The 26,936-nt window shown below is 42.8% G+C and overlaps 2 protein-coding genes across 4 annotated transcripts in view; one reads left to right on the top strand and one right to left on the bottom strand.

Moving 5' to 3' along the window:
* The window catches only part of polr3c (polymerase (RNA) III (DNA directed) polypeptide C), an 81,480-nt gene extending 80,510 nt beyond the window's left edge, over nt 1-970 (bottom strand). For both annotated transcript variants that reach the window (XM_060921724.1, XM_060921723.1), the window contains exon 1: nt 834-970. The gene's annotated coding sequence lies outside the window, so the exon portion shown is untranslated. The remainder of the gene's footprint in view (nt 1-833) is intronic.
* Nucleotides 971-1,111: 141 nt separating this feature from the next.
* rnf115a (ring finger protein 115a) overlaps nt 1,112-26,936 on the top strand; it is a 53,571-nt gene continuing 27,746 nt past the window's right edge. Inside the window, exons 1-4 of one of the 2 annotated variants that reach the window (XR_009654721.1) lie at nt 1,112-1,252; nt 13,478-13,536; nt 13,733-13,787; nt 23,648-23,916. Coding sequence is in view for 1 of the 2 variants with exons in the window: in XM_060921722.1 (XP_060777705.1) it covers nt 1,175-1,252; nt 13,478-13,536; nt 13,733-13,787; nt 23,648-23,916 (461 nt within the window). In the remaining variant the exon portion in view is untranslated. The remainder of the gene's footprint in view (nt 1,253-13,477; nt 13,537-13,732; nt 13,788-23,647; nt 23,917-26,936) is intronic. The other variant, XM_060921722.1, reaches the window with a different exon arrangement.

The following is a 26,936-nucleotide window of genomic DNA, read 5'->3' as shown; positions in this document are numbered from 1 at the left end:
GCTGTGGCTGGACTGGACTTGCAACACCAACCACGTGTACAGGAAGGGACAGAGCAGGCTGTACTTCCTGAAGAGGCTGCGGTCCTTTAACATCTGCAGGAAACGCCTGTGGATGTTCTATCAGTCTGTGGTCGCCAGTGTCCTGTTTTACACCGTGGTGTGCTGGAGGGGCAGCACATCCAAGAAGGACACATCCAGGCTGGACAAACTGATCAGGCGGGCCGGCTCTGTGGTCGGCACTCTATGGTGACGGTGGCAGAAAAGAGGTCTATGGACAAACTATTGAACATCATGGATGATGCCAGTCACCCTCTGCACACCGTCATCAGCAACCAGACGAGCCTGTTCAGTGACCGAATGCTCCTTCCCAAGTGCAGGACGAACAGACTTAAAAACTCCTTTGTCCCTCACGCCATCAGATTGTACAACTCCTGTCTGGGGGAGAGGAGGGGGAACAGGAGGACAGAGGACAGGAAGGAGCAGTAGCCTACCTCTCCTGCTGGACTTTTTTTTCCTTTTTCTTTCTTCTTTTCTCATATCTTATTCTTTTTTATATTTGTATATGTAAATAATTTTATTTATCTAGAAGTTTTCTCTATTTCCTATTCTCTGTTTATCCTGTAATGATGCTGCTGGAATTTTAATTTCCCTGAGGGACCCCTCCCAAAGGGATCAATAAAGTTATATCTAATCTGATCTGATCTGATCTAATCCCAGGTTGGACTGCTTCAAACTACCTGACTGGCTACATCAGCTAGCTGTTAGCTAACGAACATCAACCACATTCGATGCTCTCTTCCTTATGATAAAAGTTACCAGCAAATATTACGCACCTTCAGAATATTACTGACTTCGCTTCTTCGTGCTTCCAGCAGAACTTAACCCTTGCTGATAAACGTATTCGCTGAACAGCAGCTCTCACATGGCTTTTCCCCATCGACAACACCAACAAGCAGCTAAGGCACTTCTAACTTCCGGTTAGAAAGCGCCGCCTTGTCAGGTCTCTGCGCTATGATTGGCTAAAAGTTCAGACTCCCAACCACTGTCCTTCAAGTATTCCAGCTGCTCACCAATCGTCACACAGAGGGCGGGGCTTGCCCGAATACGGGTGGGAAAACGTATAACGCTTTGGAGGACCGACGTCAGTGTTTGTGTGCTGCTGTTTGTTGGAAAGATGGCGGAGGCTGCGGCAGTTCCTCCGCATCGGTTTTTCTGTCACTGTTGTAAAGGCGAAGTGAGACCCAAACTCCCGGTAAGGCCGGATTTTACATTCGTCTTTTTCTTGTCGTGAAGGCTGCCGAAAGTGTGTCGGCCTTCTGCAGACGCTTGACAGCGGGTTCAGTCGGTTTCAGGCTCGCTCGAGGAGGCTAGCTCTTCTGCTAACGCTTAGGGTTGGAAGCTAACTTTGCTAACCTGTCCGGGTTCCGAGGCTGTTAGTGTTACTGGGCCTCAACACCAACCGAACCGAACCACGCAAATACGCGTTATTAGGGTTTTATCTTCTTTTCTTGAGTGTTGGTTTAATTTTGTGTCTTGTCCGTTTTTGTTTTTCACTGCACTGACACACTCTGCTCTCTGTGGAAGGTCAGACCCACATCAACAAGCTAGTTTCCATTTTGGTTTGTTTCCGAATCGACCCTGACTATGAGGGTTTATTTATTTTTAGCACGATAATCACGGTTTTTAATCGCTGTGCTCTGGCAGAATGGTATCCGGTGGTTCTGCCCCCCTGCTGGTTTTAGCCCCCAGGGTTTAAAAGGTAAATAAAGTTGATCAGATGTGTGTCTGATCGATTGTTCTAGATTTAAAGAGAACCCAGCTCTTTTTATTATCATTTAAAGGAAAGCTTGAAGTTTTTCATTTCATCTCTGTAAACTAACTTTTTAAAGTAGTTGAATAAACTCCAGCTAGGGTTTGTATGTTAGAGCAGCTTCACATGACGTCCTAAGGATTTAACATGCGATCGTCATAAGCGATATTCCGGTTCTCCGATAATAATTCAGCACGATGTCATTCTTATCGAGTACCGTTTGATGTGAATAATTGCTGGAGTGGTTTTGAATTCCGTTTGTCTTTACTATGTCGGCGGTGTAGTGGTTAGCACTGTCGCCTCACAGCAAGAAGGTCCGGGTTCGAGCCCCGTGGCCGTCAAGGGCCTTTCTGTGCGGAGTTTGCATGTTCTCCTCATGTCCGCGTGGGTTTCCTCCGGGTGCTCCGGTTTCCCCCACAGTCCAAAGACATGCAGGTTAGGTTAACTGGTGACTCTAAATTGACCGTAGGTGTGAATGTGAGTGTGAATGGTTGTCTGTGTCTATGTGTCGGCCCTGTGATGACCTGGCGACTTGTCCAGGGTGTACCCCGCCTTTCGCCTATAGTCAGCTGGGATAGGCTCCAGCTTGCCTGCGACCCTGTAGAACAGGATAAAGCAGCTAGAGATAATGAGATGAGATGGTGTAGTGCTTAGCACTGTCACCTCACAGCAAGAAGGTTCTGGGTTCGAACCCAGCCACTGATATATATATAATGAAAGGATGTCCCTGTACACACTCATCCAGAAGGGTAATTTTGCACAAGGCCATCTGTCTACAGCAGAAAAAAAATTAAATAACAAAACGCGTTTGGAAGATCGGTGTTTGCCGGGAAATCCAAATGCCGAGTTTTTTCAGAGGCGGACGAATTCGCCTCAAATGGCTTGATTTCAACTGAATTTTTCTGATATTGCGCAAGGTAAAAAAAACAAAAAAAACCTGCACAAAATGCAGAACGTGACCGCTATTTGACCAAAGTTTAATATAAGCGATATTCCGGTTCTCCGATAATAATTCAGCACGATGTCATTCTTATCGAGTACCGTTTGATGTGAATAATTGCTGGAGTGGTTTTGAATTCCGTTTGTCTTTACTATGTCGGTGGTGTAGTGCTTAGCACTGTTGCCTCACAGCAAGAAGGTTCTGGGTTCGCGGCCAGTGAGGGCCTTTCTGTGTAGAGTTTGCATGTTCTCTCTGTGTCCGCATGGGTTTCCTCCCACAGTCCAAAGAGCTGCAGGTTAGGTTAAAGTGCATATCCTGGACCAATTTCGTTTATAATATATATATATATATATATATATATATATATATATATATATATATGAATGTCCCTGTACACACTCATCCAGAAGGGTAATTTTGCACAAGGCCATCTGTCTACAGCAGAAAAAAATCTTCTTCTTTTGGCTGCTCTCGATTAGGGGTCACGACAGCGGATCTTTCGTCTCCGTTGCTCCATGTCTTCCGCATCCTTCTCTACCACACCTGCCACTTTCATGTCCTCTCTCACCGCATCCATGTATCTCCTCTTTGGCCTTCCTCATTTTCGTTTGTCTGGCAGCTCCATCCTCAACATTCTCCTTCTCACATGCTCTGCATTTCTTCTCACTACAGCAGAAAAAAATAAAATAACAAAACGCGACTGGAAAAATCCCAAGGGAGTCTGGAGCCCGATGCGTGACGTCACGTGCGGATCTGCCAGCAGGCTGAGAGAACTTGCACGGGTTCAGTGCACAGCCTGTGTAGACCAAGTTTAGCAGCTAGCGATTTTGCATTGAAATATGGAATTGTCACCTGAGCGCAATGTTACTTCACCTTTGGATGAAGAATATAATGAGATGTCAGAATTATTTCTTACCCTGGCAACAGTCAACTTGTGAATTGCCGATTTTCTTGGTCTTTTTCTCGGCTCTGCTTGGCCCTCGGATTCCAGGTGCCTCGCACAAAGCGCTTCCGTTTCTCTCTCATTGTCCGGTCTTTTGGAAAACGATGAGTACTAATCCCATCAAGATTGGTGTTGCTACACCCTCCTACGATACATCTGCTAACCATTTTAATAATTACATGAGAATGTTGAAGAAATTTGCAGAAAACCACCAGGTCGTTTTCTCATAAACAAACCAGCGCTGACGTAGGATTCAGAGGGAGGCGTCCCGCACGCGACGTCACGAAAATCAAGGTTTGCTGGGAAATCCAAATGCCGAGTTTTTTTTCAGAGGCGGACCAATTCACCTCAAATGGCTTGATTTCAACTGAATTTTTCTGTTATTGTGCAAGGTAAAAAAATTGCGCAGAATGTGACAGATATTTGACCAAAGTTTAATATAAAATAGAATTACATTGATCTCGCTCCTGAATTTACCCGTGATATGCACTTTAATTGGTGGCTCTAAATTGACCGTGAGTGTGAATGGTTGTCTCAATGTGTGTGTCAGCCCTGCGATGGTGTGCCCCGCCTCTCACCCATACTCAGCTGGGATAGGCTCCAGCTTGCTCCCCATGACCCTGCCCAGGATAAGCGGTTACAGATAAAACAAACTTTAGTATGTTCAATCATGTCACAAGGCAGATGTAAAACAAACACGAGCAATAATCCTTCTTCCAAAGTTGCAATGAAAAGACATTACGTTAATGGCTTTTAGCAGACACACTTTTATCCAGAGTGATACGCAACATACCCGGAGCAGGTTGGGGGGGTTAGGTGCCTTGCTCAAGGGCACGTCAGCCATTCCTGCTGGTCCAGGGAATCGAACTGGCAACCTTTTTAGGTTCCAAAGCTGCTTCTCTAACCATTCAAAAATCAAAGTCCTTCCCACGCCATGTGGCGCATAGGGTGGTGCCGATCTCTGTTTCCGTAGCCCTCGGCCTCTCGCCTATTACATAGCTAGGGTTCAGGGATCCCAGACGTCCGCTATTTAGCGGAATTCCGCTATTTTTCTAGCCAAAGTGGTGTTTTTTTTTTTTTTTTTTTTTTAATCTCTTGTATATCCGTTAAAAATATGTTTAAGTAAAATGACCAGCAGGTTACGTTCTGATTTGGTTTGCTTGTTTAGCAATGTTTTTGTCAGCTTCGTTTGTTCTCGTTGATATTCAGAACACTCGGAAGTTAAATTGATGTAAATACCGCGAGACTGTACGCGATAGAACGAGAAAGCAATATGGCTGCGCCCATTTGCTAGAAAATGTGTTTTCACTCCGTTCGTGCTTTTGTTTCTAATGCGTTGAACTTAATTCAGTATGTGGTGGAAAAAAGATATCGTCCATAAAAGAGATAGCGGAACAGTGTCCGGGTTAGAAGAAGTGTATATTCTTCAAAGCTACATTTTCATCTAATTTTTATAAATAGCAAATTTTTTTTGCCACTTATGTCATTGATTACAAAATATGGCATCAAATAGATACACATTATTGTTAAATTCTGTTGCTTTTCTATGTTAAATCTATATAAAAAATGTGTTCTATAGCATTTTTAAAGGGCTGATGACACGAACATGACTCTATGCAATTTCTTAAATAAACTATACAACATGGCAAACATGTTAGATTTCTGTTATAATTACGTGAAAAGAAGCTGTTACGCGAATATCCAACTTTTAATTGCACAGCGCAAGAAAACTGGGTCCGTGGCTCGCGGCCATGTTGTGACGTCAGCGGGAGAACACGCTGCGGTTCACTGGCTGTTCTACTCATAGACATCCTATGGTTCTACTCTGGTTCTACTCAATGGAAATGGCGCATGAAAACGCCGGTGAACTCTCTAGTGCTAGCTCTTCCTCTTCTGGGAGTCTAGAATTGTGTTGATCTCTTCCGAATAGAATCTATGATAGCCTACCCTTTTTACCCGTTGCCTCTCGTTGCTAGGCGGCAGTTACATGAAAGCCGCAAGCTTTCACAAGCAAATACATGACTGATATCACGCCGACTTTAGGATTACATTTATGATTATCATGTAGAATCTATAGCTCTACGTACCTTTATCTTATGTCGTTTCACAACACATGTTCTGACAGGAGGACTGTCTTTGGATCCGGCATAGCTACTAGTAGACCCCCTCCGGAATACTGGCAGTGTTGCCAGATTGGGATTTTTCCCGCCCAGTTGAGCGGTTTCAAGTGCATTTTGGTGGGTTTTGAACATATTTTGGGCTGGAAAACTTCAGCAGTATCTGGCAACACTGTGTAGGCACTGCTGATGGTAGTAACACACGTTTGTGCTGAACTGAACACCCAAGAGATTCTTTAAGCTGGGAAGGGTGTCAAAACAATCCAAATCGAAGTGTTCAGAGCACAGGACGGATGTTGGTGAGGGCTCCCACTTGTCACGAGTGCGCCTGACTTGCTTCACCCACTTCGCATGCAGCTCGGGATCTCTGGGAAACTTGAATAAACTTACCCCATCCTTGTGGGTTTTGGAGCAAAAGCCGGCAACACAACGCGAAGGCATAATAACTAATATATATAATACTAATAATGACAAACTGAACACCTGTCGCATCAACAATAAACTGGTAAGTTAGGAGGAAGGTTCTTTCGCTGACGTCATATAGCTCCTCCTCCTCCTCTTTCGTCTCCTGGGTGCTGCAGCCCCGTCAAATTTGCCCAAATAGCCGCGTTTATCATCATAACTTGTAAAATAGGCGCCTTCGTGAATTAATATATGGATCATCGGGAATTACTTTTTATGTTATAAAACATCGCCAAAGATGTCAAAAACGTGTCATCAGCACTTTAAATGTTAAAATCTCAACAGCTTCAGGGGGCTTGCAGCCCCCTTGACCCCTGCTGATAGTTTCTTACATTCCTCTATTTTTTTCAATTACTGCTGGGATCCCTGTAGGGTTACAGTGGGGGGTAGTCCTCTGGTAACCGTGAGAGTTTGACTCCCCACTTGTATCTGTATTGCAGCATGCCTTGCCAGACAGCAGTAGGTACCGTTTTTATGATGGTCTTTGGTATGTCCCAACCGTGAGTAGAACTCGCAATCTTCCGATCGAGAGGCGGACACGCTAACCACTAGGCCAACTCGCGGTTTTCTCTAACCATTAGGACACGTCTTCCCCTTCATGTCAAGAATTTGTTGCTGACAGTATTAATTAACTTTTACATGCATGTTGATTTTGTGTCAACAGCAGAATCAAAACGAGTCATATTTCGTAGCAGTGTTTTAAAGTCACTAAACCTCAAGTCCAAGTTCAGTCTCGAGTCCCCAGTGTTCAAGTCCAAGTCATTAAAAAATTGAGTCCGAGTCAAGTCTACTATTGATCCAAGTCGAGTCCGAGAACAAGACTCCAACCGCACCATTTGACGGTGGCTGTTTTAGCGCCATTAACATTAGCTTGTTCCTGAACCTGGCGTATGAACAGGTGAATGTGCGTTCTCTTTGTCAGGGAGTATGAAGTATCCTTTCGGAGATGGATGGAAGTGCAGAAGGTGAGCTTTTATTAATACAAGTGAAGACAGGTAAACCATCCAGGGGTGGGTTTCCCGAAAACCTCTTAAGGCCAAGAGTGTCTTTTTAACCCTCTGGGGTCGAGAGCTTCACCGGCAAAGCTTGACAGGTTTAGAATGTAGGTCATGTAGGTAGATAAATATCTTCGAATTTTTCATCATACAAGCATGCTAAACATATTGACAGAAATTTTATACTTTACACTTTCCTATGTGCCCACTGGCAAATAATATTATAGTTTTTAAATTAGATGAAACATAAAACTTGTCACCTTACTCAGTCACACTGGAGTTGCAGCGTTGAGCTCCCACTTATGCATTCATAAGACTATTCACATGGTAACGGCATGATAATCACTTTCACTCTTTCAGTTCGATTGGTTTCTCTTTTGTGGTGGGAACGCCCACCGTAAACAGGATAAAATCTGTCAGACGTAGCCCATGTTTACATTAGACCGTATCAGCGGATCATCAGATTAACGTTTTTAAAACGATTAGTGTGCACACAGCTACACCAATACACGATTTGCGTGCACACAGCAACACCAATACACGGATACGCTCGGCTCCGCAGGCATCCTGCACTCCAAATCACTCCGCCCTGAACAGCGAGTGCCCTCTGGAGGGTGCGCACTCCGGCCCTGCGCAGCTCACAGAGCGCGCGAGTGGAGCGCACGAGCAGTGATTCGGGACTGAGCCGCTGTGTGTGTGATCCCAGCGCACATCACTTACCACTTGCAAGTGGAAGGATGGCAAGCCTAAAGACAATCATAACTACACAATGGGCAGTATTTGCATCAGTATTTGCAGTATTTTCATACTTTTATACTCTTTAATGAAAGGTGATACAAGGCGGAAGTCCGCGCCGTTTTTCAGCAGTCACGTCACATGACCAACGCCAGCGAATCAGGAAGGTGGATGTCACAGTGACATTGTCCAATGAGACGCCAGCTAGAGCTCAGCACAGCGTATCCGCGTATTCTGAATGTTTACACAGCACTGGAGCTGACACGATCTGGATTGAATACGTGGACGCTGGCGGATTCCCGTTTCCCAGCGTTTCCAGGCGGTTTAATGTAAACGGACAGTGCATCCGCGAAGAAAACGAGACAGATACGGTCTAATGTAAACGTAGCCGTAGTTTGGGCTATTTGGAGGTAAAACTTGTTGCGAGATGGCACATGGATTTTATGTGCTTTGGAGGATTCAGGGCAGTGATTCAATTCAACCTTGAGGGTTTTTTTTTTTTTTAAATATAAACTTTGACTCAATCCAGCCAAAGATTAACTCGAGTCCGTGTAAATATTTTTGATGAGCATATTGGTTGATGTGTGCGCTGTAGTGCATACACAGGAAAAATGACTGCACAGTTTTTCTGGAGTTAAAAGTATTTTTCTCAAAAATAGTTAATTTTGCTCTGTTTTGAGAGTAAAATTTGGAGTGGGAGCAAAATTAGAGTAATTGTGGAACAGAGAGTTGATTGTGGCTCTGAACTGAGTAAAATAGGACATGAGTTAATTTCAAGACACACTGAATGGAGTCAAATAGCAGATAAATGAAGATGCTGTAAAAAGCAGTATTGGAGCTATGTTGGAATGTGTGAAAAAACATGACCTTACCCATTATGATTTGACCTGATGGGATTAAGAGATGGCAGTGGGAAGGGTTTTCACTCTTCTCACTGAATGGAATGGACACTTTTATTCTTCAGTGAATACCCCTCCCACTGCCAACCCTTTATCCCAAAACAATAGGGCATACTTTTTTTTTTATGGCCAGTTAATTGTCCAAATCAGTGGAGCAGATTAAAGTTTTTGTGCTTGATACATTCCTAAGACTGAACAGAATCATCTCAAGTGACCAAAACGGTTTGTCACGATGAGTAAGGTCATGTTTTTTCACACATTCCAACACAGCTCTACAACTGCGTTTTACAGCATTCATTTGTTTTGTTTTGTTTTTTAAAGTACAATCATGGCATACATACTACAGAGAGATTATTGCAGCTGAACTTGTGCTGAATACAAAAAAAAGTCATATCACTTTGAAAATATTGTTTAGATTTGTTGAAATTGACAGCAAAATCGGAGCATACCAAAATCATTAGAGCGCCAGAAAATACTCTCAGACCCCAAAGGGTTAATTACCTCCTAAGATCCATCGTCAAGCTAACGTGGTTTTCCCGAACAACATCGTAGTCCTTTAGTTTGCTCTGAATTTACGACAGACCCGGACCACTCGTTATAAACAAAGAACGACTCGCTCACAGCCTAATGCGCGTGCGCCTCCGAGGGACTCTCACAATCAACAGGGGAAACGTGTTGAATCTGCTGCCGGTGTTCAGTTATTTTTCTTGTACATTGCAAGTACTGTACATCAAGTTAATTATTAAATAAATGTCCAAAAAACCATTATGAATATATTTCAATATGGTCTGGAATCACGTATTGATATCGTAATGTCACATTGATATTGCTACATTTTAATCAAATTTAACTCCATAAGGCGAGTGATCCACTAATTTAGTGTCATAAATGAGACAAATTCCTGCACCTCTAACATTGCGTGCGGGTGAGCGTACGCGAGAGAGCGAGGTTTTGATCTGTGTGTACCTGAGGAGGTTGAATTGACCTTATGTATAAAGCCTAGGTCACAACCTGACGTATGATTTTTTGGCTGTGCGATTTTTGGCGTTTCCCAAATCGCTGCGTTTTTTTTTTTTTTTTTTGTTCGTGGAGAAAGACGCACGTTGGCCGTAAGTTTGTCTTGCAACCTGAAAAAACCGTAAGTGCCCGTAGAGTTTGTTTGACTTGACAAAGAACCTCTGCGGCCAGTCTACGGCTCGAAAATCAGCACGTCACACGCACGCCCTCCATGCATTTCTTGTGTTTTTTGCACGTAGACCGGCCGTAGGAGCACGTACGGCCGGTTGTGACCGAGGCATAAACTTACCTCATATCTACTGTTAGAACACTAACCATCAAAGCACCGGTTTCTGCTTTTTCTGTTCCCTTTATGTAACTTGCAGTATTTCTATTGTTCTATTAGGCACTGTTTTTTAGGTATTTATTTCTTACACAGTTCTTATTACATACTTTTTCCCTTCCAGCTTGTATTGTATTTTAACTTGTACTGTATTAGGGGTGTTCACACGGCACATATTTGCATCGATGCTGCACCGATGTATTTTGTTGCGATATATCTTACACCGGTGTAAATTTTGTGGAGCGTTCACACGTCACAAACCTGCTTACAAGAAAGAAGCGTGTTAGCACCGGTGCAGCCCCACTTGCGTTCACACGGCAGTTTTTGCGACCGTGCTATATGATAGTAATAATGCGGAAATGAAATATGCGCATGCGTGAAAATGTACTTCCTTTTCCCGGTTGTCATGGCATCACCAAGCGCCAGAAAAACAACGTGGATGAAGACATCAGTGTTGCCAGATACTGCTGACGTTTTCCAGCCCAAAATATGTTCAAATCCGCCAAAATGCACTTAAAACCGCCCAATCTGGCAACACTGGAAGACACGCAGTTCTGTTGTTGTTGATATTCGCCATTTTGGAAGCGCAAAATACCAGGATGCAAATTATGCAATGCCCGTATGTAATCAACTCTCCTCACGCGTAGTGAGTCTACCCCTGTAGCGTTCAGACGTCCCATTTTATATCGGTGCTGCCCCGCAAACTAGCATTTACTCCAGAGTAAATTTCTTAAACCTCCTCCCGAGCAGGGTTAGATTTGCACCGGTTTAAGCAGCTTTCAGGGGCTACACCGCTATAACTTTGTACCGTGTGAACGCTCTACCGGGGCAGCCCCGGCGCTACACCGGAGTAAAAGTTGCCGTGTGAACACCCCTATTGTTATGGAGCGACTTCTGGCACAAGAATTTCCCTCAGGATTAATAAAGTTTAAAATATATAAAAACATTTCAAAAGGTTGTCAATTCAATCTCCTTTGGTACACGCACGTTAAAATGTCTCTTTCTCTCTGCACGCACACATATAAGGGAGAACATTGCCAACTTGACATTGTGGATAACAGTTGAAATAATCCTGACTGCATGTTTGGGTAACAGTGAAATGAGCGGGCACAGGGAACACGTTTACTTCGTTATTTAGTTTATTATTACCTCCGCCAAGGAGGTTATGTTTTCGGTAGCGTTGGTTTGTTTGTTTGTCTGTTAGCAACATTACGGAAAAAGTAATGAACGGATTGCTCTGAAATTTTTTCCAGAGGTGTGACTGGGCACAAGTAACAATCCATTAAATTTTGGCGGTGATCCGGATCACCTTCTGGATCCCGGATTTTTTTAAAGGATTCTTGGCGGAGGGCTGCGCTCTCCAAGTGCTTTTCTAATTTGCTCATACTTTTCATGTGAACGTTTTATTCATTTAATTAAAAAAAAAAAAACTTGCTTGGAATAAAAAAAAAATGCCCAAAAATTTAAAATAATTTAAATTATTAATTACCACATTATATATGTAATGCTTAATGACAATACAATATTTTAACATATTTTAAACGCTTTTTTTGTATATTTCATTGTTTTCTGGTAAAAAACGAACGCCATGTGACCTTGATTGGATTTAGCAACTAAGAAGCTCTTCGTAATGTTGCTATTAAAACTCCTTCTGACAAGTGGGTTTGGGAAAACCACGGACGGAGACAACATTCATTGCTGAAGAGTCTCTTAACTCTCTTTAGCCCTAAAGGGCAACCTTATTGGGAAGCCTACCCCCAGAACGGCAGGCAAAACAGTGAAACGGGCAATAGGTCGAGCGAGGCACAAACAGGCCATCAAAGACAAGAAACAGGAAATCAGGAAACCAAACAAGGAACTAAGGCTTGGTAACATCAGCAATGCAACTCAGCACTTCGCAAAGTAAGCGTGTTTTCACAGTTTTTATAGTGGCACGCTGATTGTGCCTTAATCCTGTGCAGGTGCAAGTCATTTACGGCGCGGGCGTGCTGTCCGGAGCGCACCCGAGAGTCTATCTGATGCATGCAGCAAGGGGTGCAGGTGTGACACTTTTTTTTTTTTTTTTTGCACGAAATTAGTATAAAAATTAATGCAGATATATCTTGTGCCAAATTATCATGGCATGTTACAGAAAATAAAGAAAAAAAATCACGAGCCCTTAAAATTGGGGCACAAGTCGGACTTGAGTCAGAGTCCTGGACTCGTTCTCCAAGCCTGTTTCATAGCAAATCACGAAAACACAAGTTTCACTTCTCTTACTTGTTATATTTTGTTTTTTGTTGATCGTAGAAGGTAAAGTTATGATCAAACCAAGTTCAAGTCAGTAATGGGACTAAAACACCTCAAAGTGGGGCTGATACACTGGGGGCTAAACCACCAGGGTTCTAAACCACTGTAAACTGACAGAATTCAAAGGCAAGGTGCCGATATTACTGAAGTAACTTAACCTTAGTTAAAATGAAAGTAAAAGGGTGTGATAGATTTATTTATTTAAATTTCACTTCTGAACAGGGGGCGGCACGGTGGTGTAGTGGTTAGCGCTGTCGCCTCACAGCAAGAAGGTCCGGGTTCGAGCCCCGTGGCCAGCGAGGGCCTTTCTGTGCATGTTCTCCCCGTGTCCGCGTGGGTTTCCTCCGGGTGCTCCGGTTTCCCCCACAGTCCAAAGACATGCAGGTTAGGTTAACTGGTGACTCTAAATTGACCGTAGGTGTGAATGTGAGTGTGAATGGTTGTCTGTGTCTATGTGTCAGCCCTGTGATGACCTGGCGACTTGTCCAGGGTGTACCCCGCCTTTCGCCCGTAGTCAGCTGGGATAGGCTCCAGCTTGCCTGCGACCCTGTAGAACAGGATAAAGCGGCTAGAGATGATGAGATGAGACTTCTGAACGGTTCTCACTGTGAGTTTGTATTTTGAACCACTTGTTTGTCACTGAACTGAAAGTAAAAGTGGTTCATTGCCTAATAAGGTCACAGTAGGGTGTTGTGTCATGTCATCTTCACTTTTCGTCCCTTCTAATTAAAGGACTGTCGTACTGTTCTGTTTAGAGGCAGACTCATGTCTCGGTTATCCTTTGGGATCAACTGAGAATCTTTACATCATTTTGCATTCAGTAACGTGACAACCTGCTAATTGTATAATGCACAGTAATGGAAGTATGGTACAGTCATACTCGCATCTGGCATGATTTGCTTTTGATTTCAGTGCAACATACTGTACTGATAAATCTCCTCTGTTTAGGAGTATATCTGCCCCAGATGTGACTCTGGATTTATTGAAGAGGTAACAGAAGATTCCAGGTGAGCATGTTTATTGTATTTTGTTCATTATCTTTTGTTCACAGTAACAATACAGAAAGTGTGACAGCAGTCCTGGTTGATATGCCATGTGATTCCATGTCTGTGACGTTCAGTGCTCATGCTGGAAAGTTCATATGTATAAAACGGTAACCTTTTACACCGTGTGATGAATCGTGCTGTGATTGTGTTCCTTTAGTCTTTTGGACAGTAGTACGAATGGGCTTGATGACACAGCTTCACAGTTTGCAGAGGTAAGTTGTTGTCTTCTTAGAATATATCTCATGCTGGGATCAGACTACATCAGTCCTATGTGACAAACGGGACTTGTCAGGTGACATAATTGAACAGCGATATGGCATCTGGGCTGTCCCATGACACCCTGATGTAAAATCTAGCTTTTTTTTTTTTTTTAAATGTCTCGCCTAGTTTGTCAACTCCTACCACATGTTCCTTGACATTCCTTCTGTCGACATCTTGACACTCCTCCCTAGTGGCATGCAAGGACGTGAACAGTGATTGGCCGGGGTAAAACTTGTCATGTTGTAAGAATTTGACACTGTGATTACCTAATCTGACATGGTAACCATTATGAAAGACAAAAATGTTGTGTAGTCTGATCACAGCATGATGGGAGCAGTTTGTAATTTTTGTTTATTTTTAGGGCTTTCTTCCACTTCCCTCAGTGACGACACATCCTTGGTTGAAAAAGGTGGTTGACGACATGCGGCTAGGGCACAGATTATAGAAATACAATAATAAAAAAGGATACAAAATACAGAGCGGTTGCGGATTATATGACGGATGCCAGTAATTTACAGATCAGTCACGGACATTTCCGTATATTACGGATTTCATACGGGTGCTGTATCGCGGATGGTTAATTTTACGGACGTTGCAACAATTTTACGGAACGATGACCCAGACGTCACAAAGATCGTCTCTACGGTGACGTTATCTGCCGATGGGAGCTACATGACGGAGATAGAAGCACCAGATGAAGTTGAGCCAGTACTAACTAACTGGCAAGCAAGTCTTTCAATATGAAATGTGGAACATCTCATAATATACAGAGAACACAACTCTGAAATGCCATTTTTTACCAAAAGAGGGTGACGTTTCAGGGCTCGAAATTCGCAGTGGTCTGGTCGCCCGAGGCGACTTAATTTGTCATTTGGCGGGTAATTCCGTTGGAAATAAAAAATATATATGAAGCGAAGATTCAGACTAGGGCTGTGCGATATATCGAATATACTCAATATATCTCCGAAAATTCTGTGTGAGATACATATAATTATTATATCGTAACTATCGAGTATTTTATGGTCATCTGCCGACTTGCGTTTGTTTCATGTTTGTTGCGTTTGTTTCAAACCTTTTCCGGTGGTTTTCTCCCTGTCCCTCAGGCAGTAACGTGAGAGGCTGCCTAAGGGTAAAAAAAAACAATAACGTCTCACACTTGCCAACCAATCCCAAGCGACATCTAGGTGCTGAAAGGAACGTGTTGCCAGATTGGGCGGTTTCCCGCCCAATTGGGCGGTTTTAGGTGCATTTTGGCGGGTTTTGAATATATTTTGGGCTGGAAAACATCAGTGGCAACACAGCTCAGTTCGTGCAATCGCTGGTGCTGCATAGGCTACCGTGTAAGCTCTGTCAATTTCAGCGACAAATTAAAAATGGAAGCAGACGAATTGGTTCCTAAAAGAACTAGTAAGGGGTCAGTCATCTGGCATTTTTTTGGATATCGCAAGGAGGACGTGGAGCAGCAAATGGCAATTTGTAAAGTGTGCAAAAAAAACAGTATCTCAATACTTGGGTCTTGAAATAAATGCACATTAGTCATGAACAATGGTAACTACTCTCTTTTGTGTTATTTTTGACAGAAGTAAAATTCATACATGAACAAATTTTGGCGAGTTGATTTTCTGTTTGGCTAGTTACTTTGGAAGGTAACTAGTCCGGCTGGCTGGTGAAAAAAAATATGAATTTCGAGCCCTGCGTTTACATATTTCATCCGAAGAGTGATGTAGAAAATGGGGATTGGGTAGCAGATGGTCACAGGTAAATTATAATAAAGGATAGAAAATACATATGTTATTTACCAGCTGGGAGGTCCGTATGGTGAAATACCGTGACCGAGGTCTTGAAAGTACTGAGCGAGACCCTCTGGGTCGAGGTCAGTATTCAAGGCCGAGGTCACGGTATTTCACCATATGGACTGACCTTAAGCTGGTAAATAATATATATTTTTTTTCTTTACCAAATTCTAACAGAAAACGAGAGCGCCTGAAAGGGAAAACCAAGCCAAGGCGCCATTTTGAATCCTCATTCACGACTGTAATGCAAATTGCTTCTTCCTCGGTATACAAGTGCACTTCCATGGCAGGAAAAAAACTACATTTTGCCGCCTATGTAGTCCCGTTTATACAAATAGGAGTCATTCAGGATTCAGCCATGTTTTTGCTTGGCGTTAGGAAGTTAGAGGTTTTTAGCTTTCTCCTGAAATGTTTTCTTTTATGTCTTCTTCCTCAGGGTAGTAAAACTCGCTTTCGCTGTGAACACTGTCATTATCACTATCCATGCTGTAAAATTAATGCTATTCTCCTGAGAAATGCTGGCAACAATTTATAAGATCTTATAAATAAATCTTATAAAAAAGATAAATGTTGACAAAAATTGCGACTGTTTGTTGTCGTGAACGAGCGAGTCGCCAGAGGTCTGTAACGGGTCCGTACCGTAGGATACGGACCCGCTCGTCAGCCAATCAGAGCGCAGGATTTGATGGAAACCGGACCGCGAAAAAAATAGTGGTTACGGATTTTAACACGGGTGCTAGCAGTTTACGGATTGATCATGGAGGTTTCAGTGTATTACGGATTGTTTATGGATTTCATACAGGGGATGTATCCTGAATAAAACAAATTAAGAAGTCTAAAACAATTAAATGTTTGGACTGCCGAAGTTCATAATTAAAATATCTTACCTGCACTTGTTTACTTTTGTTAATTTACTACTGATGTTTCACGGAAAATATCACACATCCGTGAAAAGATCTTTTTCTTTTATTTTATAAAATATAAAAAAATTAGACACACACACACACACATCTGTATTCCATGACTCGTCCGTATTTTGTAAGCGGTGGTTGTAAAAGGGGCCGGGGCTGAACATGTCTACTTCGCATTGAGCTGATTTCTGGGTCAGTTAAATGTAAATGGAAGTCTTAAAGGCGCATTAGTCAAGATTTGCCAAGATTAGGTCTCTAACACTACGTTCACACTGCAAGGCTTAATGCTCAATTCCGATTTTTTTGTGAAATCGTTCACATTAACAAATATATGCGACTTGTATGTGATCCTCAGTTTGAACGAAAAGCGACCTAAAAGTGTTCCGCATGCACATTGCAGGATACGACGACATCACACGCAGTGAGCATGGCCAGTGTTTACGGAAGTAACCTAAAGTTTCCTGTGTATGACAGTAGCCAGCATGGAGTACCTGGCGATGATGCAGTTGTTGTTGCGACGGAGCCAGAACATGCACAATAGCCTGATGTTAAGGAGGAGGTTGAGAAGGAAGAGGGCAAGGGTTTTGGCTCAGGCGTTCTGCGGGGTAGTGACTGCAACCTCCGTTCAAAGGAACATCAAAGCCATGTTGTTGTAACTTTTTTTGAGAGACCCGCCGCCTACTTCAGCGCAGAATAGTGACGTTTGTGGCTTGTTGATGACGTGTAAGTCGGATGAATGCGACCTGGCGGTTCAGACTGAAGTCGCATATGAAAAGATCGGATAGGAATCGGAATTAGGACCACATATCCAAACGGCCTGGGTCGGATTTGAAAAAATCGGATCTGTGTCGTTCATATTGTCAATAAAAGATCGGATACAGGTCACATATGGGCGAAAAAATCGGATTTTAGTCACTTCAGCCTGCAGTGTGAACGTAGTGTAATAGTTAAGTAGGCGAAGTTCAATATCAGAATATTTTTATTCCTTGGGGAAAAAAATACGGTGGTCGCCAAAGTTAAATTAGTGTTCATATAAAAGGACTGTTATGACATAATGTTCAAATGATGAAGTGGGCTGATTGTCATTGATAATAAGGGCATTGCCTTATTTTATGATTTATAGTTTGAGTACCCAGTGTTTGTTGTACTGCGTTAGAGAAGAATAATAACTCGCTAGTAGACAAAATGCTTGCCTCGAACACATGGATTTAACTTGAAATCAATATGTTCAATCGACACTGCATGTTATTGCATGTTAAACTGATTCCCATGTGCAGGCTGGCTCATGGTATTAACGCTGTACCCTGATCTGTGCTTTTGTGTTCTGCTTGAAAGCGAAGTTATAACACTGTTAGCACATGGAATTTGGCTCATACTGACGTGATCAAGAGTGATTTTGCTGTCTTTTTTTTTTGGCTCATTTTTCCTCCTTTTGTAAGGAGTTTCAGGTGTCATGACCTGCTTTAGTAGAGTTTGACGCACTTGCATTACATGGCCAAATGTTTGTGGGCGCCTGAACATCTCATCCATATGTGTTGCTTCCTTAAACTGCTACCACAAAGTTAGAAGCACACAGTTATGGAAAATGTCTTTGCGTGCTTTAGCATTACAGTTTCCCTTCACTGGAACTAAGAGTTCCAAACCCAGGGTTTCAGCAGAGTCTTAAAAAGTCTAAAATGTGATAATCCTAATTTAAGGCCTTAAAAAGTCTAAAATACGAGCATATTTTGCATTGTAGGTCTTAAATGTAATTTTGTGAAGTCTTAAATCCTTACGTCCATTTACCCCATTCGCCTTTTTTTTTTTTTTTTTTTTTGTTAAATGCGTTGGTGATATTCATAATTAGTCATATAGGCTAGGCCTACTTAGTATCAGTAGGCTACGCTGCAAACTACAAATGAGACACAGTGGAATCCAGCGTCTAGCCCGGTTGGCATGGTGATGCGCAAGGCATGGTACGCGCGCGTTTGGACAGTAGAGCCTAAAAGAAGCGAGGGAGATTGTCACGGTTTGTAGCAAAATGGGCAAATGCAAGTTTAACGACTGCTGGCTTGAACGCAATGATTCCGTAGACTGGTTAAAATGTGTACCAAACAATCCGTGTGAGGCGTACTGCACATTGTGCAGAAGAACACTCAAACTCCGCACCCTGGGTGTAAAGCAGACCTGGGCATTTTACGGCCCGCGGGCCGCATCCGGCCCTTTGGTTCATTCTGACCGGCCCGCGTAAGGTTAATGAGAAATTACAAAATAAACGTATTTTCTAATTTTACCTCATGCATGGACTGAATGTGCATTGCTTTTATTTTGAAGTTGTGTTCAACAAAAACGCAATGCGCGCGACATGAACATGACATGAAATCCCACGAAACCTAATTGCGCGATAACTACTTCCGTAATTTGTCCAGACCAACCACAAACTTGTACGTCATCCTTCAAACGGTCCAGCCAATCACATCGTGTGACGTCACCAGCAGGCGCCGGAGCCGATCTCCGGCGAAAAGCACCAAATGAGGTGATTAGACTACAAATGTGGGCATCATTATTATAATATGATGTATCTTGCTTGATATTTGGAGTAGAAAGACAATATTGTGATGTCTTTATTGTGTTTTGGGGTGAATGTGACTGAAAAAAAATGGTACAAACGTTCACATTTTGTTAACCATTGTTTTGGGAAATTTGATTGAATAAATGACATTTTTTTTGTAAGGCAGCCTCGTTTTTTCCATACTCTTACCAGTCTTAGCAGCTTGTAAAAACAATGTTATTTATTGCTTTATATAAAGAAATACAATTAATATTATGCAGAATTTAGTTCAGCCTTTTGGTCCGGCCCTCCACAAAATTTTTCTGTTTCTCATGTGGCCCCATGGGAAAAAATAATTGCCCACCCCTGGGTGTAAAGGCACTGGAATCGCACGCGAAAGCGGAGAAGCACCAGGCTGCCCATAAGTCTGCAACAATCGCATGCCATCACTCAATTTTGTTCACCGTTATCAGGTCCAAGCACATCTCGAGACGGTGTATCAGCTAACTCCGTGCAAACTGTAACGTTACAACACACAAACCGTACGGAATCGAATGCCTCATCCTCAAGTGATTTGCGGGATGTCTTTGGCTCCACTGCAGCTTAGTTCCTTATTAATGCACGCGCGCACCCTAGGGATGTAATGAGTTCATTGGTGAATGATGATAAATTTTATTTCGAAAGTAATTCAGGCTCTCCCAATTTTCTTTATTTTTTTTTTGTGCGGCATAAGTCTTAAGTTTAACCTGTTATGGTCTTAAAAAGGTCTTAAAAAGTCTTAAATTGAACTTGTTCAAGCCTGCAGAAACCCTGCAAACCTGTTCCAGCAGAACAGTGCCTCTGTGCACAAAGTGTGCTCTATGAACACCTTGTTTGCCAAGCTTAGAGTGGATGAACTTGCATGACCTTCACAGAGCCCTGACCTCAACCCTACTGAACACCTTTGGGATGATCTGGAATGCCGACTGTCAGTATCAAAAAAGTCAAAGTCCCTTCTCACGCCATGTGGCGCATAGGATCTCCGTTTCCGTAGCCCTCGGCCTCTCGCCTATTACATAACTAGGGTTAGAGTAGGGGGCGAGTCCTCTGGTAACCGCGAGAGTTTGACTCCCCACTCGCATCTGTATTGCAGCGTGCCTTGCCAGACGGCAGTAGGTACCATTTTTATGACAGTCTTTGGTATGACCCGAGCATGAGTAGAACTCGCGATCTCCCGATCGGGAGGTGGACACGCTAACCACTAGGCCAGGGGTTTTCAAAGTGTGGGAGAGTCAGCCCCCCCTCGGAGAGCAAATAAACAACAGTGCCCCCCCCCCCCACACACACACACACACACACACAATTTTTGTTGTTGCTATACTTAATGTTCTATTCGTATTTTTTAAAAATGGTTGTTGTACACATTATTTTTTTCTTTTTCACATTTTAAACATCTGTGCTTTTTAAAACATCTTTTTTTTTTTTTACACATTTTAAACATCTCATAGCATCGTTAGCTAGCACCTCTTGGCAGACAACACACTGTGGCAGTGGAGCATCTTCAGATCCAGTCCATGAAAATCCAAACTTTAAATAATCGTGCTCATACTTCCTTCTTTTTCCAGTCCCCCCAGGATTCTGCGGGCCTTTTTTGTGATTGTTGCGGGCTAAAATGTCTGTTGCGGGGGTTTTCCAAAAAAATTGCGATGAAAGTTGCAGTGTTTAGGTTTTTGTTGCGATTACATTGCGGGAGGAAGTGAAAGTTGCGAGAAATTGTTGCGATTTTCTCTTTTTGTGATTAAAATTGAGTATGTTAAATATTAAGTTATTACTGAAAAACTATTGATTAAAAAACAAAGACACTGAGAAATGGTCCTATAAACATCTTTACCAATATAAAAGATTACCAGGACTACAAAAATGCAGAAAAATAGGCTTTACTTCTCCAAATGCACCTGTTGGTTCAAAAGCTAAAGTGCAGAGAACCGCACAGCACAACATGAAGTTACCTTAAAATATAATATAATATGCTGCAGCTTTCATGTAAGAAAAAAAAACTATTAATACTAGTACTGTGTGCAGGCAGTCTCTCCTGAAGACTAAATTAAACAATAATTATAAACTAATAAAATAAATGGCTCAGGCTTCATAGAAGAAAAAAAACAATTTGAACAGAATCTCACAGTATGATGCTGAAGCTGCCTAAACAATGGAAAATAAAATACCATTTTGGCAAAAATGTTGGCATCCATTACTTTCTTGTATTAAGTAAAAAAAAAAAATAAAGTGCACACAGTGCTTCACTGTAAACATAACACACTTTCAGTAACAGAATTTAAGCCTATATAAACACTGACTCGCACATCATGCAATGTTGCCAGATACTGCTGACGTTTTCCAGTCCAAAATATGTTCAAAACCCGCCAAAATGCACTTAAAACTAATCTGGCAACACTGCGCGCATGCTGCTTCTCTTGAACGTAAACATGGAAGTAAGGCGGAAGGTAGTTTGTCGACGTCACCTCAAGACGACGCCAACGATTGGTCAAATTTGCGGGAAAGTTGCGATGATTGGATATAATTGTAACACTGCCCTGAATTCGTGGGGATTGGTTGAATTTGCGCTGAAGTTGCAAATCGCAACATCCTGGAGGCTCTGGGGTTTTTTTTGCTTGGCCCAAACTCTGTCTCCTCACTCACTGTAGCTTTAGGTACTAAAAATCGATCCATTTTGTCTCTGGTAAAGGCTCCTCACGTTGCGCCCCCCCTGAAGAACTCTGGCGCCCCCCAGGGGGGGCGCGCCCCACACTTTGAAAAGCCCTGCACTAGGCCAACTCGCGGTCGACTGTCAATATCAATAATGGTTTATTTATGCTACACAATAAAACACCTAATACATACAAAGGATATAATGCTGCCTAGAAATAACTAATCAGCTCGTCTAGCTAGGCAGCAGAAAAAAAACGGATTACTGTTGTCAAGAAGAAAGCTAGTCGCACAGAGGCGCAAGTATAAAATACAATATTTGACAAAATACAGTTAAAATAAATAAACCCTTCTGCACCAGCCCTCTTCACCCAACATCAGTGCCTGACTTCACAAATGCTGTTTTGGCTAAATGGGCAAATCCTCACAGCTATGCTCGAAAATCTAGTGGACAGCCTTCCCAGAAGAGTGGATGTTGTACCAGCAAAGCGCGACTAAATCTGGAATGGGATGTTCAACAAGCACATGTGGAAGTGACAAAGGAAGTGTCCGTATACTTTTGGCTGTATAGTGTATCTTGTACTATATATACATTTCTGTGAAGGCTGTTCATTAGGGCTGTAACGATACACCCAACTCACGATTCGATTCGTATCGCGATTTTTGACCCACGATTCGATACGCCCACGATTTTTTTTTTAAATGTTTTTTTAAAGTAGTAAATTTGACTTATTAACATTTACTTACTTACTTACATTAACTATTTAATAACAAATAATTCAGACCACTGCAGAGAATGAGTAATATGTATGCAAAAATGAACAAATGTATATCCAAAGATTGTTTTATTTCTCAAAATAATACTGTTGAGCCGGAAGCTCTGTTTTTTTTCGGTTCTGAAAGTCATTTTTCCAAATCGTGTAAATCCGTTAAGATTTTTTTTTTGGGGGGGGGGTGGCTCTCTCACTGTCTCACTCTCATAGGGCCAATGATTTTCTGTGATCGCGGAAAACAGATGGAAATTACGGAATTTTTATGGTGAAACATTGCTCGCGTGTCAAAATGTAACTGCCGCAGAAGGCTTCCGCCCAAGCAGACATGCCTTCGGTGTTGCCAGATATTGCTAACGTTTTCCACCCCAAAATATGTTCAAAACCAGCCAAAAAGCACCTAAACCTGCCCAATCTGGCAACACTGCATGCCTTTCCGGTCAAGTGATTGGCTTGTGGCACACCTAGCCAGCCAATGAGCTGCTTGTTTACAGATTCGCTCCCCGCGTCGCAACCAGAATGGCGACCGCTTAAAAGAAATGAATGCTCTGCCAGTGGCGAGTGTGGACGTTGCGTGACTCGCAGAAGATTGTCGCAGGTCGGCGAAAAAACGACTTACTAATAGATATAAAAAAATAAAAGTAATTTAAGTAAGTTTAAAATGTAATATAAATAAAAAGTAAAGTATTCATAAATTGAAGTTTGGAAGCGCCTCTGTTTTTGGGCTGAGGAGAAGTTTGAAAGGGTGTACCGCGATTCTGCCTTCTTGTATCGCGATACGGATCGTGGCTCTGCGTATCGCGATTTCAATACGCATATCATTACAGCCCTACTGTTCATCCAAAGCATTGACTGGCTCTCAAAGTGCTAAAAGTGTATTAACTCGATCCGTTTTCAAAGCTTCGTAGAGATTGTGCTTACTGAAATACCTTTCTAGGAGAAATGTTGCTAGATCCATGTCCAGCTTCATGTCTTTTACCAGTAGTAAATACGTCTGTCTTGTCTGTACCTTTTAGCAGGAGAAAGAATTTTGTTTCTTCGTGACAGTTTCATATCACATCTTTCTCACACATTTTAAATAAATAACACGGCATCTCCTTTTTGCACATCTCCCTGCTGTAGCTCTGGCAGCTTCTGTTTGCGGAGTGGCCATTTACAGCGGACTTGGACAGACCTGAGTCAGAGCCACGGGTTCCAGGAGGTGCTGGAGGACTAGGTCTAGGAGGAGGGCCATTTGGTGGCTCTGTCCCTGGAGGCCTCAGCGGGAACCTCAGTAGCCCTTTAGGAGGAGGAGAGCACTGGGGCCCCAGTCGTCCCTCTCGCCTGCACACTCAGAGGAGATATAGATCCAGAGGAAGCAGTCGGCCGGATCGCTCCCCTGCTGTAGAGGGGTAAGTCCCGCACTTCTGGGTTCCATCCATTTACTGGTTGCACTCTTTGACAATGTGGGACTACTTCCATTTATCTTTACTCTCTTTTCTGTCTTAGTTGTATTTCTCATGCCCTAGTAAGCGTTTCAGCAGTTCAACAAGATGACACACGCTGCCTGTTTTTTTTTGTTTTTTTTTTTCCCCTCCCCTCCCTGCCTTTGTCTGTCTTACTATCGCCTCAAATCATTCTCAAGCCAGTATCTCACTGGGCTGCGACTAGTTGGAGACACAACAATTGGGATAAAATATGCAAATTAGCGACAATTTTCACTTGGAATCATACTGAATTGATCTTCGTATATTTTACCGCACCGCAGGTGGCACGGTGGTGTAGTGGTTAGCGCTGTCGCCTCACAGCAAGAAGGTCCAGGTTCGAGCCCCGTGGCCGGCGAGGGCCTTTCTGTGCGGAGTTTGCATGTTCTCCCCGTGTCCGCGTGGGTTTCCTCCGGGTGCTCCGTTTTCCCCCACAGTCCAAAGACATGCAGGTTAGGTTAACTGGTGACTCTAAATTGACCGTAGGTGTGAATGTGAGTGTGACTTAGGGCTGCACGATTATGGAAAAAATGATAATCACGATTACCTTGATAAAAATTGTAATCACGATTATTCTTGATGTTAGGGAAATCACTTAAATTTTATTTCACTATATTCAAACAAACAATATGAACAGCTTTCAGTGCAGAATGAAATTTAAAAGAGAAATTCTGATTTCCAAATGACAAATAAATGAAATTTATCCAAGAAATTACCAAAGGATGAAGGAAATGAAAACTCAATTGCAACAATTACATAGCATTATACTGAGGCCTACAAGTTTTTAGCTAGAAAGAGCAGCCTATCAACATGCTCTGGCTTTAAACATGAGCGAAGGCAGGTCACAGCATTGCCTCCAGTGCAAAATAGTCTGTTGTTCCGACATAGTTAGCTTTTCTCTCTCACCTCAATCTGTTACCTACTCTCACGCTATCACCCCTTGAAGAAGATACTGCTGCACTGAAGCTCTGTGCACTTGGCCAGTGTTGCCAGATACTGCTGACGTTTTCCAGCCCAAAATATGTTCAAAACCCGCCAAAATGCACTTAAAACCGCCCAATTAGGCAGGAAACCGCCCAATCTGGCAACACTGAACTTGGCTTGCTTGCTTATTTAGTTGGAGTAATGAAACCTTACATGCGTCGGTTCTTCCCCTAATGGTTTGGCGGAGTACTGGTCAAAAAGTGCTTGATCAGATATGCAGCAGAGCTCGCATTTTAAATGGAAATAAATCGAGATTTTCATTTAATTTAATCGTGGCAGCCAAAATCGCGATTTTCGATTAAATTCGATTAATTGTGCAGCCCTAGTGTGAATGGTTGTCTGTGTCAGCCCTGTGATGACCTGGCGACTTGTCCAGGGTGTACCCCGCCTTTCGCCCGTAGTCAGCTGGGATAGGCTCCAGCTTGCCTGTGACCCTGTAGAACAGGATAAAGCGGCTAGAGATAATGAGATGAGATATTTTACCGCAATTGTTGTGTCTCCAACTAGTCGCAGGTTGTCGCAGCCCGGCTTTCCCTCGGCAGGCAGGGAAGTAGAGGAAGCCTCACAGAAACTGACTTGAGAAGAGTTCGCGACGGCTTTGCGACGCATTTGCGGCTATTTTGAGAGAGATTTTGTCACACGAATTTTTTGAACACTGTTCAAAATTTCAGCGACGAAGGAGCGATACTTTGCGACTGATGCGAGGAAATTGAGAAGCCACGTGAATGTTTCAAGACACTTTTGAAACTCTTTCGCGAATGACGTTCGCAATTTGTCGCAGCCCAGTGAGGTACTACCCTTAAGCATTCCATAGATGCCTCCTACTTGCGTGTTGGCTAGTTTGCTTGCTTACCTTTTCTAGTTTCACTTTCTCCTGTCTGATAATCTGGAGGCTCTAAGAAGGGAAGACAGGTAAGCGGAGAGGAATGTGGCAAAGGTGCATAGATATTGCATGAGAAGTCGACCGAATTAAAACTGCACATCATGTTGGTATAGTTAAAGGAACAGTCCACCGTACTTCCATAATGAAATATGCTGTTGTCTGAATTGAGACGAGCTGCTCCGTACCTCTCCGAGCTTTGCGCGACCTCCCAGTCAGTCAGACGCGCTGTCACTCCTGTTAGCAATGTAGCTAGGCTCAGTATGGCCAACGGTATTTTTGGGGGCTGTAGTTAGATGCGACCAAACTCTTCCGCGTTTTTCCTGTTTACATAGGTTTATATGACCAGTGACATGAAACAAGTTCAGTTACACAAATTGAAACGTGGCGATTTTCTATGCTATGGAAAGTTCGCACTATAATGACAGGCGTACTAACACCTTCTGCGCGCTTCGGCAGCGCATTGATACGGAGCTCGTCTCAATTCAGATAAGAGCATATTTCATTATGGAAGTACGGTGGACTGTTCCTTTAACATACGAAAATGAATTAAACGCATGGCACAATGTTATGAAAGTGTGCACTTATTTGATCCATCACTGTAATAACTTCAGGGCTAAGTAGGTTAGAGAAGTGGAGCAGTATATGGTGTAGTTGCGTTATATCCATAGACAAGTGACTCATTATACTGGCTTTTCCTTTAAAGTGTCTCAGTAAGGTACTGAGCTGCCAGAACAGCTTCACTGAGCCTGTGGAACTGTACTGGAGGAACGAACACCATTTCTAAATAAATTCCCTCAACTGGTGGTGTGATGGTGGGAGAGAGCACTGTTTAACATGTTAGTCAAGAGAGTTGCTGCAGATTTCAGTGGGGTTAAATGCCGTTATGTAATTTTTTTTTTTTTTTTTTTTTTTTAAATCTGCTTTTGTTTTTTGTTTGCACACAGCAATAATACTGATTGATGATGGCAAATTACTGGGGGAGAGACCTCACAAGACCACACTTAGTTTTGTTTTGGGGTGGTGGTGTAGTGGTTAGCGCTGTCGCCTCAAAGCAAGAAGGTCCTGGGTTCGAGCCCTGTGG

Source organism: Neoarius graeffei, chromosome 5 (genome assembly GCF_027579695.1).
Source record: "Neoarius graeffei isolate fNeoGra1 chromosome 5, fNeoGra1.pri, whole genome shotgun sequence".
Taxonomy (NCBI): Eukaryota; Metazoa; Chordata; class Actinopteri; order Siluriformes; family Ariidae; genus Neoarius; species Neoarius graeffei.
The sequence above is the reverse complement of the archived record's forward strand: the minus strand, read 5'-3'. Positions and strand labels throughout refer to the sequence as shown.